The 17,459-nt window shown below is 39.3% G+C and overlaps 1 protein-coding gene across 5 annotated transcripts in view; it reads left to right on the top strand.

Moving 5' to 3' along the window:
• The first annotated feature begins 561 nt into the window (after positions 1–561).
• Positions 562–17,459, top strand: part of FUT9 (fucosyltransferase 9) — a 90,841-nt gene continuing 73,943 nt past the window's right edge. Inside the window, exon 1 of one of the 5 annotated variants that reach the window (XM_026726700.2) lies at positions 562–765. In XM_026726700.2, coding sequence (XP_026582485.1) covers positions 624–765 — 142 coding nt within the window. In that variant the 5' untranslated portion in view covers positions 562–623. Of the gene's footprint in view, positions 766–1,018; positions 1,741–17,459 lie in introns of those variants that run through there. The other 4 variants (XM_087913987.1, XM_087913982.1, XM_087913991.1 and 1 more) reach the window with 4 other exon arrangements.

The raw sequence follows: 17,459 nt of genomic DNA, 5'->3' as shown, positions 1-17,459 counted from the left end.
TAGCTATTGCTTTTACCCCGGACAGCATCGCGACGGCAAAGGAATGGGAAAGATAAGAAAGGCAGGAATTTCAGCCCGGCCCTTCTTCTGCGGAAGGACCTTTATGGGAAGCCCCCACCTTCCAACTGAAGGGCTTGCCGCGGAGCTTTTCAAAGGGGAAAAGAGGGTTCGCGGAGTCACGGAGGCTAGAAATGCTCCAAAGGAACCTCCGCCTCTGTTAACAAATAGGGGTCCCCGCGGTACGGCGAGCGGGAGACAGACTGATGAGGCTCGTCTGGGCGGGAGCCCCGGAGGCGAGCCTCGCTGCGGCAGGAGAGGGGAAAGACCGTGACGCCTGCCGTTCTCTCCCGGAGCAGCGCCAGGGCTCCCCCTTTCGCCGCGCGACTCCCCTCCGTCACCATCACCGGCAAGCCCAGCCGGCCACGCTTTCCTCCTCCACCCCCTCCTCCGACTCTCGTCTGTGCCGCTCGTCGGCCGCGCGCCTGCGCGAGCCCCTCTAGCTTAAGTCTTTTCTCTCTCTCTCTCTCTCAACCGGCTTTCCGTCTGCCTGTCCGTCCGTCCGTCCATCCATCCTTTTCCTACGGGTTCGCAGAGCTTCCCCTCATCCAGCTTGGGCGCCGGGCATGGGCAGCGAGAGCGCGCGCAGGAGCAGCCCGGGCTCCGCCGCTCCCCCGTGCACCCGCTCTTGCTCCTGCTGCTCTTCTTGCCCTGTTACCCCCAGGGCGGCGCCTCGGCGGCGCTCCCGCCTTTTCCCACCGAGGACGGGTGAGTGGAATGGATGGATGGCTCCTCCTTCGGAGCACCTGCTCTCCCTCTCTCTCTCTCTCTCTCCCCGGCGGTGGGGTGGGTCGGCGGACTGTTCGCGCTCTCTCTTGCTATTCGAAGGAATTGGTGCCTGTGGCGACTGTGGTGGGAAGCGAAAGGCGGGAGGGGAGGGAAGTGGAGTGTTGGGGGGGTGGGGGGAGACCAAGAAGCGACCGCCGTTCCTCCTACCGCAGCGAGAGGCGCTTTTGCTTTTGCTTCGCGCCTGGATGGCTTCCTAGCCCTTTCCCTGAGAGGACTGGCCGAGACTTCTTGGAGGAAGGAGTAAAGGTGTGGGGGGGGAGAAGGAAGGGGAGTAGGCTTTCCCAGAAATGGAGATAAAAACACCAGCTCGAACCCGCAAGACCCGGCTCTCCAGAAATCGCCAGAGCGCTGCCCTTCTTTGAGCCACCTTTTCTTTTGCACGTGTCCCGCCTGACCGCCTCTCCACGCGAGTTCCCTCGCGTGTTGGCCGCCGTAGGCGATACCCGGCTCCTGTGAGCCCTCCCGAGCCTTCTAAATCAGCTCCTCCGGTGAGTCCTAGCTGAACCATCCCGTCCCCCCACCCCACCCACAACCCGTATCCCACCCGCCGTTGTTATTAGGACATTAAAACAAAAAACACCACAACTTCCGAGGGGCCGTTTTATTTTTCAAGGAGCCATTTGAATAAGAGGTTGGAGGCTTCTTTCCCCTCCCGCCCTCAGTTCCTCCTGCCTGAGCAGCCTTCTCCCTTTCCCTCCTGCTTCTCGCCGTACAAAGAAGTCTTTAAAAAGAGATCCCCTGGCTGCCCGCTAGCTTGCTGGGGTTGTGCCAGTCCTTCTCCAGCCGTAGGACCTTTTTTTCTGGACAGAGCAAAGAATCTGAGGTGGACAGAAGGAGAAGGCAGACGGGCCCGCCTGGTTCCCAAGGGCTTTTTGTAATGAAGCTTTGGCATAGGTAAGTGTCCCCTCTCTGCTCTCTGGAGGGAATGCAGAAAGGTTAAACCCAAATGAACTTTGTTGGGGGAAATCGCCTTTCCATTTTGACGCCTTGCTCTCTTTCTTTGTGTTCTTGGCGGGGTTCTGCGGCACGCTTTCTGATCTCCTTTATTCCACAGTGAGCTGTGTAGTATTTTCAGAGGTTTTTTTTTTTTTTGCTATTTCGGTAGTTATCGTGGAAGGTTGTTATGACAGCAGCCCCACCCCCACCCCACAATCACTACTTCTTATCCTCGCTTCCCAGATTAAGCATGAAAGACCTTGTGCTGATTGCCAAAAAGTACTTACACTTGTGATTTTTAAATTACATGCGCTATGGATACAAATAAACACATATTACACAGCTGAATCCTATTTGCTTCTACCGCCGGGTCGCCTGAACCTTTGCAATTTACGACCCTGCAGAATGGAAGAATTTGAGGATGGAATATTGTTTAACGTTCTTTTCTGGAATGCTTGTGTTCAATGTCATATTGAACTTGGAAATATGTGAAAAAGGTCTTTAATTCTGTAAATGATGTTGCTCTTTTGAAGATTTGGGATGAATACTGTGTGTGTGTGGAGAGAGAGAGAGATTTAACTGGAGTTTCACAAGATTAAGTGATGTTTCTTTTAATGATAGCAGCTGTATCTAGGGTTTGGGACATGACTGGATTGTAGGAATCTGGGTAACAACTGATAATAGTTCAGGGTTAATAGTTTAAAATGCTCACATTCACATGTTCTATACAGATAAATGAATCATGAATGACAACACTGTTGATACTTGTGTATCATGATACTCCCTGTTGCAACAAGATATAATCAGAACTGTTGCCCTTGTTTCTTACATTTCTTCTCTCCCCTCTTTATTTTAAGGGGAGGAAATGTGAAATAGGTATGAATACATGTTTTGTTGTGGATTAGAAAACACTTAAAAGTATCTGGTCCATTTTCCTCTTGTGGAGCAATATACTTGAATAGCAGGTTTTAAACAAATGTGAGCTGGCTTTTACTTCCTTCTCAGATCTGTTGCATTAGTACCTTTTGAATTCTTAACACCTGCGTTTTAATATGTTTACTTTTATTTTAGGCAAGATTTGCTCTGTACATGTTAATAAATGTCTACAATGAGAAAAGTGAGGCCAAAAATCAACATAGAAAAAAATACGTGTCATTTATCCAAAATTTAATGCTTTGGATAAATAGATACTCATAGCAACATAGAGAGTGAAAAAATGTATCCAATAATCTTTAACAGGTGAATTAACATGTGTTGGTATGTGAATTGAAATGTTGAAAAGATAATTATTGTGCTATATTACTAGAAAAATGCTAATACATAAAATTAATTCAAATATTTGTGATTGTGTTGTAAGTAAATCAATTAGAGATTTTGACCCCTTTGTTAAACCCTTATCAGAAGAAGGCACTATGAAATAGAAGCTAACCTTGTACTATCAAAAACAGGGTATTATTTAACGAGGGAAAAACATAACTTGTTGATGTCACTAATACATCATCAGCCTTTCAGCCAACATAGAAGTCTTCATTGTGAGACAGCCAGCTATCGGATATAACCAGAGTTCTCTGCACATATACTAAAAAAAAAATTTTTTTAGATCCATTGGATTGAATCTAGGGTGAAAATAGGGAATATTATCTGCCCACTTGAGAAGGTGACTCATGTTGTCAAAGTAATCCCTCTTAAAAGATGGACCAGCCAACCAATTACTATAAGATGTATCTAAATAAGCCTAGGAACACTATAATAATGAAGCAACCTTGGATGTAGAATATAAGCAAAAGCCATCAGTTTTTTTCTCACACACATGTATATATATATTGTAGGTATATATTAAATGTGCATAGCAACAAAATATGAGCTCAGACTGATGTGGCTAGTGCGCATAAGTATCCTGCTTTGAGAATTGGTTGCCCTACAAGTTTTAATAAATTACTCTGCAGGTAGTCGTTGACTTACAACCACAATTGAGCCCAAAATTTCTGTTGCTAAGTGAAACATTAAGTGAATTTTGCCCCATTTTATGGCTTTTCTTGCCACAGTTGTTAAGTGAATCACTGCAGTTAAGTTGGTAACATGGTAGTTAAGTGAATCTGGCTTCCCCGGTGACTTTGTTTACCACAAAAAGAGGCACATGACCCCAGGACACTGCAACCATCATAAATATGAGTCAGTTGCCAAGTGTCTGAATTTTCATCACATGACCATGGGGATGTTACAATAGTCGTAAGTGTGAAAAATGGTCATATGTCACATTTTTCAGTGCCTTTGTAATTTTGAATGGTCACTAAATGAACTGTTGTAAGTCAAGGACTACCTGTGTACAGATACTGGTATTTTAATATTGAATGTGTCCTTCTCACTAATAAAAGGGGAAAGATAAACTTTAGCATGGATGGAAATCAGTCCTAGAATGTACAATAACAGATTCTTCAGTCTTAAAATTATTTGATGAGCACGGGGATACCCATGTATAATTTCAGGATGCATTTTCTTTTGTCTGAATTGCATAAGTTACACAAAAGTTTGAAGTTAGGTGATATATACCTAACTGAGTTAGAAGCAATCGTGAAGTAAGATAACCTAAGAAATCATGCATGCCCAAGGTCAATTAGGAAATACCATGGGTGAGTGGATGTCTGAATTGAAGTATTCAGTTAACCCATAATGGCTTATGTACTAAAGTTGCAAATATGATGAAAAAGCACATATAGTGATGAATAAAGCATATAACCATTAATCTTAATGCTAGTTTCATATCCATCAATCATGAAACATAAATTGAAAGGAACAACATTTTATATGATACTACAAGATGGGAATGGAAGATGTTTAAAAAACATTGGAAAATGTCTGTTTCCAAATGTTGATTTAAAAAATATATATCTGTAGTTTAATAAAACTAAACTGCACAATATGCAGTTCTATGGTTAGATAAAAATGCAGTAGAGCAGGGGTGAGCAATCTACAGGTCACACATAGCCCCTAGCACCTTAGTAGTGTTCATTAACATCACGGGATAGTTCTGCCAAAATATTATTTAGGAGAGTTGAAGATATTTTTTTCTTCCTCAAGATAAAAGTAAAAATAGGAGCAGAATACCTTATCTTTTTCTAAGACCTGCTAGCTGGTCAGCCTTTGATTCAGAGAAAGTTCCACACTCTTGCAGTAGCAGATACTTTATAAGCAGGGGTGTCAAACTCACATCACAGCAGTGTCACACGACATTGTGATTTTTTTTTCCTCTTTGAAAATGGGTGTGGGCGTGGCCAGCGCATGATGCATCTGTGAGGTGGACCGTGAGTATGATAGCCCTGCTTTATAGGATATGACAAAGATTAAAATATCATAATGGGGAAAAAATTAAATGAGAAAAATCAGATTACATCTAAAATAAACCATCAATTTGAAAAGAACTATGTCACTCCTTTCCTACCCATATTTACATGCTTCATTCCATTCATAAAATTAGTTGAACTATGCCTTTTAAAAAGCTATATGATCTTCCACATTTGATTTACCTCTTTTGTTTCTGATTTTTGCTTGCTACTCAAGAAGAATTTTTTAATTGTTTTTAAATATATCTTTTAAAATCTATTCATCTATTTATTTAAAATCTTTTAACTCTAAATGTATTCACATCAGTTTTAATAAAAGCAGCTTACACTCACAATGTCTTAGAAGTGAATCAAATTCTTTATCAAAATTATGGGACTGGGATTGAGTATTATAAATCTGCATAATATAGGTTCAGTAAGATGTTAAACTTTCTGAATAAAAAAAAACACCTTTAGGACATTTATATTGAACTCAAGGGTGAAAACTCTTCTGCTATGAGTATTTGGGCCAGCTTATTCCTAGGAATATCTCAAATATCAAAATCTCCCCATTTTAAACAATTTGCCACACTTTTGAATACAAATATATTTCTGGATAGTAGTAAAGAGTCAAAATATCCAGTGTTCTTATGGAATGAGTATTACATTTCATTTAAAACTCAATCATTTTAAAACCAGCTTTTCTTTTTCTTGATGGCAGCATTACTGATTCTATAATACTGTTCAGCTAGCCTATGTAACATTATATTGTTATCCCTTGCCTTCCCAATAGCGGAGTAACGGATTAGTGGCAAAACTCCCAAATCACAATGCTTAAGAATAGGATTACTCTGATCAGCTCACACATGCAACGCACTTTGAATGCTTGGGAGTCACATGGAAAATGCCAGTCATGGCAAATTGTCTGATACACAATGGCAATCTACTTTGATAAAACTGTACTCCCAAGTATAAGCAGTCAATACTGTATGTTTAGCCTCAGCTAATATAGATGGTGATAAAGGATTATGGAATTTTAATCTAAAATCTGCATGAAATTCCATCACCATATGCAATTCACAACCTTCATCCCGGAAGAACTGAGTACCCATAGCAATATTGGTAGTCCTTAACTTGCAACCACAATTGGGAAGGAAAAATCCATTGTGAAGTGGTACAATGAGGCATCATCACCTGACCTCACCTAATTTTACAACCTTTTTGTCATGCTTGTTAAGTGAATCACTCAAGATTGTCAAGCGAGACATCATGAGACTGTTGCTTGCAACCTTCTGCTGGCTTCTCAATTGACTTTGCTTCTTAGAAGTCGGATGGGAAGTCACAAATTGTAATCATATGATTGATGGATGCTGCAACTGGCATAAGTGTGTGAACCCATTGCCAAGTGCCCTGCTCATTATCACAAGATTGCAGGGTTGCTGCAAACTTAATAAGTGTGAGGACCAATTGTCAGTAACTTCAAATGCTCACTAAACAAATGGTTGTAAGTTGAGGGACAACTTGTACTGAGAAAATGCTTATGATAGTTGTGACTGATAACCAGCAGCTACAGAGGGTTTTGCGGTCAAGAATAAAAATTTCCTCAGAGCCCAAATACTGAGAGCAGCAGCCTACATACCAAACCTTTTTTTTCCCAAAGAAACAGGTTTTAGGATATATTGACATCCTAGAGTCTATTGACAAGGGGGATTCAGTGGTGGGATTCAAGATCCTTATTACTTCTGAGGACACAGTCAACAAACAGGTGAAAAAGTAGAAGACAATATTTAAGTGAGATAATTTTGTAGCAATAATACCCCCCCCCGCCAACCTGTGGATATTATTCTGTAATTACAGTTCTGCATCATTTTTTTTTTAAACATTTGCTATGAGTTTTATAACTTAGCAATGAACCTAAGAGGGCTGTGAATGCCTTAATTTTTCATGTTAAAAACATGCCAGAAGCTTGGATGTTATGGCTTCTTTTTACTAAAATCTGTATTTCCCATATTAAAGAGGAAAACATTGTTTTAATCAATTGAGTTATGGAAAGGAGGTTTTATTTGTTACAGTGGAAATTGTTGAATATTCTGTATAATTTTTCTTTGGACGCTTAAAACAGATTGATGGCAAAAGTGTAAGAATAACAGTGTAATAATTGTTGGGCATTGTGGAAAGATTAGCAGAAAGATTGACAAGACCCATTTATTGCTTTATTGTCTGTTTTGCTTAAAAATATGTGTTATTTGGACAAGATATTTCCTGTTTCTAACCTGCCCCGTTGTCAAAATGGCTATTAGTCAAACTTACTTTCCAAGTTTCTAGTCATGATGTATGCATGTTTGTGTAATACTTACTGTGTTAATGTTGTGGGTTTGTTGTAATTTTCTTGGATTATATAATATTGATGGGTTGCTGCAATTATTAGCTGCGTTATTCTGAATCTTTTTCTTAAATTTAGCTGAAAAGCAGTTTCATTCTAGTGATGGCAAGAAGTTCTTAATAATTCCAATGGGAATTATTTAAATTTAGGATAAGTTACTGTTGGGATAAGGTAAGAACAGGATCAAATTATTGAACTTCCACTTCTTTGTCAAAAAACCCTGGCCCATCTATATTTGATTTTGATTTAATTTTGGTTACATGTTATTATTGAGTTACTGTATTATTAGCTGCCCATCTTGATCTGGGTGGCAAAAATAATTAAAACATCAGTATAACAATAAATAAAATGGCAATAAATTCACAAAACTTGTTGGTAAGTTTTTCAGAATTTAATATATAATGCCAGCTATAGTGTTATACTGTACTCTATGAATCTACAATTTCAAATACAATTTTTAACTATTGGAAAATCATTTCCTATTCTTTCTATTAAGTATAATGCATATATTTTTCCCCTAGTGTTTTCCTGCAAGGGCTGGATCTGTTTTTTGAAAGCAATTGCAACAGGAATTGATGCAAACCTGATATTGTGGGCTAAGAGAGTATGACTGGCCCAAAGTTACCCAGCTGCCTTTCATGCCGAAGGTGGTATTAAAACTCACCATATCCTGATTTCTAGTTTTTTAACCACTAGTTTTATTATTAAAATATTACTTCTTAAACATTATTTAAAACATTTGATTAAGAAACTCATCATAAACCAATTGTTTTGTAAATGTATGTCTTTAAAATCTACTGATGCTACTGTTTCGTGTTAAACGTTTACGGTTAGTCTTATTTTAGTGAGTCAATGAGGATAGTATTTTTGCTCTTGTAAAAAGAGATTAAGTCAATTGTATGTAGCACCATTTAAAGAAAAAATTCAGTCATACTGCTGCGTACTCTTACTAAGGTCAAGATATTTTTAGCTGTTTGCTTTGCTTCTAGTTTTCTTCGTATTTTTAAAATTGATTTTGTATTTTCACAGAACATAAGGCCATAAAAATTCACTGTCTCAATGAAGAGTCAGAAACTGAATATGGTAGCTCAAAATCTTCTCTCTGCTTACATTAACAGCCTGTTTTCTTTATTGCTTACTTGGTATCATGGACCATAATTGATTTATCAACCTTCAGAGACAACTTTTCTAGGAGCAGATATGGTATTGGTGTTCCCTCCATTGCATGAGCACAATTGGTTCCTGGTAGAACTGGCAACTATAAGTCTCATGAAATCTTCAGTATATGGGTAATAACCCCATGTTTCAGTTTTTTTTATTTTATTCCTTCTGGTTATTAATGAAGACTAGACATTTATCTTGGTGCCAGACCAAACAACTCACATCCAAACAGGGGAATGTCCTAGGTTATCATTCCTAGGTTATCATGTCCTAGGTTAGCGGTTTCACTGATATACAAGGACAAGTAGCCCATTACTGACATTTGTTGCCTTGTTGAGTGGCTTGGGAATTCATAGTCCACAACATCCAGCATGCATAACAGGACTCACATTAGATTTTTCCTAATAAATCTTGAGTGTGGGTAATACTTGAGTGAGGAATCTATTAATTTATTTGTTTGAATTCTATTTCACCATTTTTTTTCAGATACTCCAGGTCTTGTAGATAGTCCTTCCTACCTTGTGAGGTAGTTTGAGCTGAGAGAGTGTGCCTGATTCAAAGTTATTGACAAAGCTTTCATTGCTGAGAGCAAATTTAGCAGATTATTTCTAATAACTTCTTCATATCCTGGTTTTCATTTGATCCATTATAGCAGTGGTGGCTAACCTTTTTGGCACCGAGTGCTGAAACGGGAACACACATGTGCACCAGAAACTGGAAGAGCAGCTCCCCGATGCATGTGTGTGGGAGCACTGGAAACCGGAAGCTTAGCTTCCCAGTGCATGCGCAGCATCCACCTGGTCTTCTGGTTTATAATGTGCATGCGCGTGCAAAGACCATCTGGTCAGCACGCACATGCGTCCAGGGACCTGCTCTTCCAGTTTCTAGCACTCCTGCATGCACGAAGACCAGCTGGCGGCACGCATGAGCCAGAACCTGGAAGAGCAATGGACAACAGCTGGCATGGCTGGAGAGATGGCTCTGCATGCCACTTCCGGCACACGTGGCCTAGATTCACCATCACAGTGTTATAGATGGCCTTGCCTAGGAGATCTTAGTTAGTTAGAGTTCTTTCCAAGGACCTGAAAATCATGTGGAGTAAGGACATGAGTTACCCAAACTACCAATCGAATGTAATCATTGACAAATGTTGATATATTTCCCAACGTAATGTTCTGGCAATGCCATTCTCTTAATGTTTTGGAAAATAAAAGGCAGTACTATTCCAACATGTTTTCTACATTGGTGTGTGTGTGTGTTTTATTATAAAAGTCATGTGTCCACAAAGATGCTTGGGGATTTTCATATATCCATGAAACATAAATATAACAAAAATGTTTCCAATTAAAGCAGTAATTGTGTTCCTTCTTAGAGACCACTTCTAGCAACATTACAGGACAAATGATCCATGGAATGATTCTCTTAAATGTCTTCCCAAGTTTTTGCAGAGTGTATGACATCTGGGTCTCTGGGGGAAGGCTATTTCAGAGGGATGAAAGACTCAAAGAAAAGTGTTGTTTCCTAATTCTCCTTTTCAAATCTCACACAAAGAGATCCTGTGTATCTTTATGCATTACTTTAATTGAAGTTGTTCAGGAAATGCCCAACCTTGGTGTCCAATCATATAGGGCTGTACACATAATAACTAATAACTGAATTGCATTCAGTGTAGTGCCTCCAATATTGGTACCATGTGATTCTGGCAATTCTTACCTGCCAGTGAAGAGGTGACTGCATTTTGTAATAATTACAACTCCTACATAGTTCTCCAGAGTGTCCCCCTATTTATGGTACCTTATATTAATGCCACTTATACATGATATGGATGTGGGCAATTGACTCCAAGGCATCTTGTTTCAGGGAGAGCTGCATAGTAAAAAAAGCAAATGGTTCCGCCCCTTATTCCTTTCCAGATTCCATGTCAAGTTCTTCAGATAAAAATGTAATAAGAAAAAGATAAAGATTTCTGTGGACAGTTGTGTCTGACTCTAGACTCTCTAGACGCTGACTCTTTCTTGGCCAAGGGAGCCAGCATTGTCCCAAGACACTTTGCATGGTCATGTGGCCTGGCTATATGCCAAAGATACATGGAATGCTGTTATCTTCCCACTGAGGTGTTATCTATTAATCTACTCACATTTGCATGCTTTCAAACTGCTAGGTGGCAGAAGCTGGGGCAGAAATGGGAGCTCATTCCATTGCACAGCACTCAGATTTCCAACCCAGGCTGTCAATTTTCCAGCTGACAAGCTCACTACATTTAGTAGCATATTATCATGTAATATGCTATTTCTTGTAGTAGTTTCTGGAAAATGTTGAAAATCAGGGATGAAATAAACCCAACGGTAGCCTAAAAAAGAACTACCACTGAGTAACCATTCTAAAACCAAAGACGAACAGTGCTGCTCGACCAGTGGTGGTATTCTACTGGTTTGGCCCAGTTCTGGTAGTGCCAATGAGCAGCAGAGACTGCACCATTAGTAGTGCCAATGAGCAGCAGAGACTGCACCAGTTCTCTCTGCTGCTCTGCTGTTGGGCCCACCCGCCCACCTTGGGTCCCATACTCATCTTTATTCCCTGTTTTTGAAGAGTAGCTGCTTTGTGCGGCACAGCAAAGTGCCGCGCGGCAGCTGCTGAAGCAACAGGGAGAGTCCAGGCTTGCAGGAGGTGAGTTGGAATGCTTCTGCACAAATGCCTTTGCGCCTGTGCAAAGTGCGCATTTGTCACACGCGCACACAAAGTATGTGCAGACATGCAAAGCGCACCCACCAAGCCACACCCACTGAACTGGTGATAAAAATCTTTGAATCCCACCACTGTGTTCAACTACTAATTATTGTGAACAATTGTTGTGGCGGGGAGGGGGGGAGAGAGAGAAATAATCCAGACTATCAAAAGCCAGACTACTAGTTAGCAGAGAATGTTGTAGAATGTAGACAGAGTGGCTCCTATCTCTACTCAGAGACCACCACCTTGAGAGGGGAAAATGATTGAAGCTGAGATACTACAGTTTAAACTTACTTCGAATATATTTCCCAACTTCCGGTTTATGAACAAATGTGAACCTTTTTGAAGCAAGGCAGAATGGATGGACAGTGATAGTTTGACCTGAGCTGGGACACAAAGTTTCCCATTAATAAAAGCTGAAGGAGGCACTAGTACTTTTAAGACAGAGGTACCAACTTGAAATAAATTGGAATTTCGTAGTTGTAAAAGTTATTAAGGAATAGAATAGCCTGTCTCCTGGAGCTCTAGCACTGGAAGTTTCAAAGAAAAGTTTGGCTAGCCATTCATCTGCAATAGTTTGAAGATTCCTTCTCTGGACTAGAGGATTTTAAAGATTCCTTCTGACTAGATGATTCTACCTCAGGCAACCATAAAATCTAATTATAGGCAGCATTTCCTCTGTGCTGCAGCATTCTTATTTCAACTGTTAAGAAGAAAGACATGGGAAGATCCACTTTCCAGAATGTCTATGCCATTGTGATGATGAAGAAATTGAAACCATCAGGCATGTCCTTCTCAACTGTTCATTTACAGAGGCATTCATAATATAACTTATACCTTACTTTCCAGACTTACAGACCACCCAAACTGATGCTATATCAATTAATTTTTCTTGGATTTTTTTTCTTTTGTAACTTACAATGTTCCAAATTATGTATGACATCATGCAAAATCTGCTGGAAATAGACTGATAGCAAGTATTAAATCAGGCATGTTGCATTTGTAATCTTTAGTTTCATAATTTTCACTGTTATAGCTGCACCTTTTAGCTTTCAGGATGGCATAGAATACTATCTTTTATTACAGTAGTTTTACTGTAGTGCTTAGTTGTTATAAATTTAATTAAGTGCTAGCTTAAATTAATCTTATAATATTTTATAACTGTTGAGTTTTATAATAATTCCATAGTTTTTATGTTCTGTGCATAATTTTCTTAATTTCACTTAGTCATAACTCTGTTTCATAATTTCATAGCTGCGATGTATGGACTATTCTTAAATTATAGCTAGTAATTTTATATATAATTTTGCACAATAATCTATATTTTTACCATATGCTGGGCAAAGTCCAAAATAAACTTCATCATATTGAATATATGTCAACTTGCCTAACAGAGAATGTGGATAAGGTCTTTCAAGTTTAAGACCTAGCACTGATTTGGATTCTATAAATCTTGTAGCTGTGAAGGTTTGCCATAACTTGCTAATTCTCTCAAATATTGATTACTTCATTGAGAGTTTATCTGCTGCCCTTAAAATGGGAGGTGGGAAAGTGTAGGAGAAATAGCAGCAGAACCTGTTATTTGAGTCAAAAGAGGAATCAACCTAGAATCTTTAGGTAGCCACAAACGGAATTAGTCCAACCCCACATTGAATTCTGTTAATTTTAATCTAGTGCCAAAATAGTGATAACTATTAATTGAGTAGATTCCTGTTCATAGGCATGATCAATAAATTTAATTGGAAGATCCTTATTATTTTGATCAGTTAATGCTCTAGGTCAGTGTTCTGAAAAGCTTAGCAATATTTCAAATCCGTTTGGTTCTAGATGACAATATTTGAATCCATTCTGATCTAGCTTTTTTCCTAGATCAGTTAACTATATAGAAATTTATCAAACAAAATCGCTGTAGAAGATCTGTGATATAATAACTTTGCAAGCTTTTGAATAAGTGCTGCAGAACAATACCAATAGTTATATTCACTTCCTTTTGTGTGTTTTTTTTATTCTGTCCTATCTCTTGAATTATATGTAAGGTCTTTATGGTATTAACAAATTACCAATTCATCTGCTAAGCAATTCTTTTGCTTGGCAGAAAAAAGTTCAACGCAAATTTTTGCCTTTTCAGGTCCTGTAAGCAGAGAACAAAAGATGGCAAATGTGTGTATTTTTATAACATAAGAAAGTGTTGACTATAGTAATATAATGCTTTGTTCTAAATTAGTATACAGTGTAGTATATTAGTATATTAATTAGGCTCTATTAATATAAGAAAAGGAACAAGACAAGGGTGCCCACTATCACCTTTGTTGTTTGTGTTAACTTTGGAAGTGTTAAACAGAAATACTAGAGATGAAAAGAATATAAAAGGAATGAAAATTAAAAAGGAAGAATTTAAGCTGCAACCATTTGCGGATGATTTGGTTTTCATCTTAGAAGACCCTTTAGAAACAGCATCAAAATTGATAGAAAAGATAGAGACATATGGAAAGGCGGCTGGTTTGAAAATAAATAAAGATAAGACAGATTCTGACAAAGAATATGCTATCAAGACAAAAGGAAGAACTGGCAGATCTATTGAAAATTCAAGTTACGAATAAGATCAAGTATTTGGGGATATACTTGACAGCAAGATGTAGTACATTAAAAGAGAATAATTATATTAAACTTAAACAGCAGATAGCGTTAGATCTGGCGAAATGGGAAAACTTTCAACTCTCACTAATAGGGAGAATCTCAACAATCAAGATGAATATATTACCCAGAATTTTATATCTGTTTCAAACAATTCCAATTAGACTTGGAAAAGATTATGTTGAAGATTTAAATAAAATCGTGTTGAAATATATATGGCAAGGTAAGAAAGCAAGAATGAAGTTAAAACTTTTGCAAGATGCTAGAATTAGAGGAGGATTTGGTTTGCCTAATTGGGAATTGTACTACCAAGCTACAAATCCAAACTGGGAGTTATACCATATGGCCACCTCGTTAGTTTGGCTGAAGGATTGGGTGAACTTAACCAACAAAAGAATATTATTCCTAGAAGGCCACGATTTACAAAGGGGGTGGCATGCTTTTTTATGGGATGTAGGGAAAACCAGTCAAAAATATTTCCATAGACATTTAATTAGAGACGCACTATTAACAAATTGGAGGAAAATACAGAAAAAACATTATACAAAAATACCAATATGGATTTCAACAGTGGAGGCGATGATTCACCCAAACAACCTGGAGATTACTAAAATGATTAAATACAAAGACTTATTGGACCCACAAGGAAATTTGAAACCGAGGCAGGAACTTCAGGAGCAAGGACAAAAAAATGATCAATGGGTTTATCTTCAGATTCAAAGTAGATACAAACAAGACAAAAGAGAATTTGGAATTAACAATAAACTTTAACAATTAGATAAAATTTTATTAAGATCAGATAAAAAAAACATAACAAAATTTTATAATTATTTATTAGAAACAGAATTAGAAGAAGAAATCGTAAAAGGAAATATGATCGCTTGGAGTAGGAACGTAGGACGTAGCATTACATTAGCAGAATGGAAGAAAGTTTGGGGCAGAAATAATAAGATCACCAATTCGGTAGTATACAAGGAAAATTTTTATAAAATGTTTTATAGATGGCACCTCCCCCCTTCGAGGTTAGCGAAGATGCACCCTAACATGAGTCCGTATTGCTGGAAGTGTAGGAAAAAAGAAGGAACCTTTTTCCATATGTAGTGGTCTTGTACAGAAACTCAAAATTACTGGAAGAAAATCAAAACTTGGTTGGAAGAAATTACCAAAGAGCAGATCGAATACAAACCAGAGTCCTTCCTGTTAGGGATTTTTGATAAACAAATCTCCAAAAAAGCTAAATACATAATACACATCCTAACAGCGGCCAGATTAGCCTTCGCTCAACATTGGAAACAACATCAAATTCCATCAGATGAAATGATTATCGAAAAAATTTCAAAATGTGCAGAAATGGATAAACTGACTTTGGCGCTAAAAAAGAAAGACACTTCACTATATTATGATAGCTGGAATTGGTATAATTAGATTGATCAAAGATAAATTATATATCATAAGGCATAAGAGAAAAGTATTAATCTATAATAATGATATAGCGATATATGTAAAGAACAGGTGTGTGTATATGACATAAATCAAGGTTATGAAAAATCTTGCAAACTGTAAAAATAAGAATGCCTTTAACTTTCCTTTTTGAATTCAGCTCTTTTAATAACAAGTAACTTCAACTGCAGTCGAGCCGCGGCAGCCCTTTTTATAGCGGCTGCTCACGGCTCGCAACCAATGGCATCTATTTAAACTTCCCGCCGCTTTAGGCGGCCAATTAGATGCTCACATTATTAACCAATAGTTCGTTGCATTTACTAGCCAATAGGAACATTGGCTTAGAGGCCTCTATTTGAATACACTATACCCCTCCCCTCTTGATTCGTTCCAATGTTACATAGTCGTGCATGTAGGCAGGGTTCTTGTGCGACCTAGTTGACCTGCACAGTTCAGTCCCTGTGCTGGTCTCCACCGGTTCGGACAGGCCCGCTGTCCGTCCCATTCGTCTCCCTGGAACATCCTGGAAGGGTTCTTCAACCGTGCCACTCTCGCCATGCCTTGTTGGGTGACGAGTGTCTCCCTTCGTTCTGGGTTGGTTGGATTGGTGGTGTGGTCTCCTTGCACCTTGTGTGGGCAGGTGGAGTCGGCCTGGCTGCTTCTCTCCTGCGGTTCCTTCAGTTCTTCCCTTCTCTTGAAAACTTCTAATGGTAAGTGATTTTATTTCTTTCTGGGATGTCTGTTTCCGGTTGGTGTTTTGTGACCGGGTGATTTTCATTTTCTTTATTTATAACTTGTTCCCATCACCTCCGGATTTTTTATTACTCTCTGGGGGTGTTTGGGAAAATGTCTGTCTGCACTTCGGGAAATGTCAGTGTCTTGTTCGATGTATCGTGACCGTAGGTGATCTATGTGTCGTTTCCATTCTCTGCCATCAGCGGTTTCTAGTTGGTAGGAACGAGGGCCAGTGATTTGTGTAATTGTTGCCGGTAACCACAATGGTTGTCCGGTGAGATTTTTTGCATAAACTAAGTCGCCTGGTAAGAAAGAGCGGTACTTACTGGAAGAGTCTGGTGGCTTTTCTGGGTTATAAATAGGGTGCAATCTATCCAAGTAAGAACGCAACTTTCTCCCCATCAGAAGTTCATCCGGGCTCTTTTTTGTAGCCGTGCATGGTGTTATATGTTGGATGGTGAGCATGGTGTTGAGTTTTTCTTGCATGTCATTTCCGTCAAGCTATTCCAATGCTTCTTTCGTGAAACAAACCATGCGTTCCACTCTTCCATTCGCCACTGGATGAGCTGGCGCTGTCAAAGCATGTCGTATTCCATGTTCCGCAAGAAATTGTTCAAAAGCCAGTGCTGTAAACTGCGGCCCATTGTCCAATACTACTACATCTGGTAGACCGTGGGTGGCAAAAAGTTTTTAAAGTTGTTTGGTGACGGCTTCTGTTGTTGTTGAATTCATGATGATAACTTCCAACCAGTTAGAATAAGCATCTACGATGATCAGGTAAGTATGACCTTTTGTGGGGCCGGCGAAATCCATATGGATTCTTGACCAGGGGCCTCTCGGTGTCTCCCATTCAAGGACCGGTGCTGAATGGGGTATGGGTCTGGAAGATTGGCATTTGTTACATGTCTTAACCCAGGTTTCAATGTCTTTATCTATTCCTGTCCACCAGACGTAGCTTCTGGCCAGGGACTTCATCTTTACCATGCCAGGGTGTCCTTTGTGTAGCATGTTTAACACGTTTTCTTGTAATTTTTGAGGTACAACCACCCGGTCTCCCCACAAAATGAACCCTTTTTCCAGAGATAATTCAGTTAGCCGGTTTTTAAACAGTTTAAATGTCTCGGTTTTTATGTTTTCTGGCCATCAGTGCATCTTTAGCCGTCTCCCTTGCGATGTCTGATGCGGTGATTGGCCAAATTGGAATTGTTTCAATTTGTAATGTCTCTGTGGTGGGAGCTGGGTGGTCATAGTGACCCAGTAGTGGTGAGCGGCTTAGA

The sequence above is a fragment of the Pseudonaja textilis genome, chromosome 1 (genome assembly GCF_049901715.1).
Source record: "Pseudonaja textilis isolate UNSWEBS1 chromosome 1, rPseTex1.2, whole genome shotgun sequence".
In the NCBI taxonomy this organism is placed as follows: Eukaryota; Metazoa; Chordata; class Lepidosauria; order Squamata; family Elapidae; genus Pseudonaja; species Pseudonaja textilis.
Note: the sequence above shows the minus strand (reverse complement) of the source record. Positions and strands in the feature narration are given on the sequence as shown.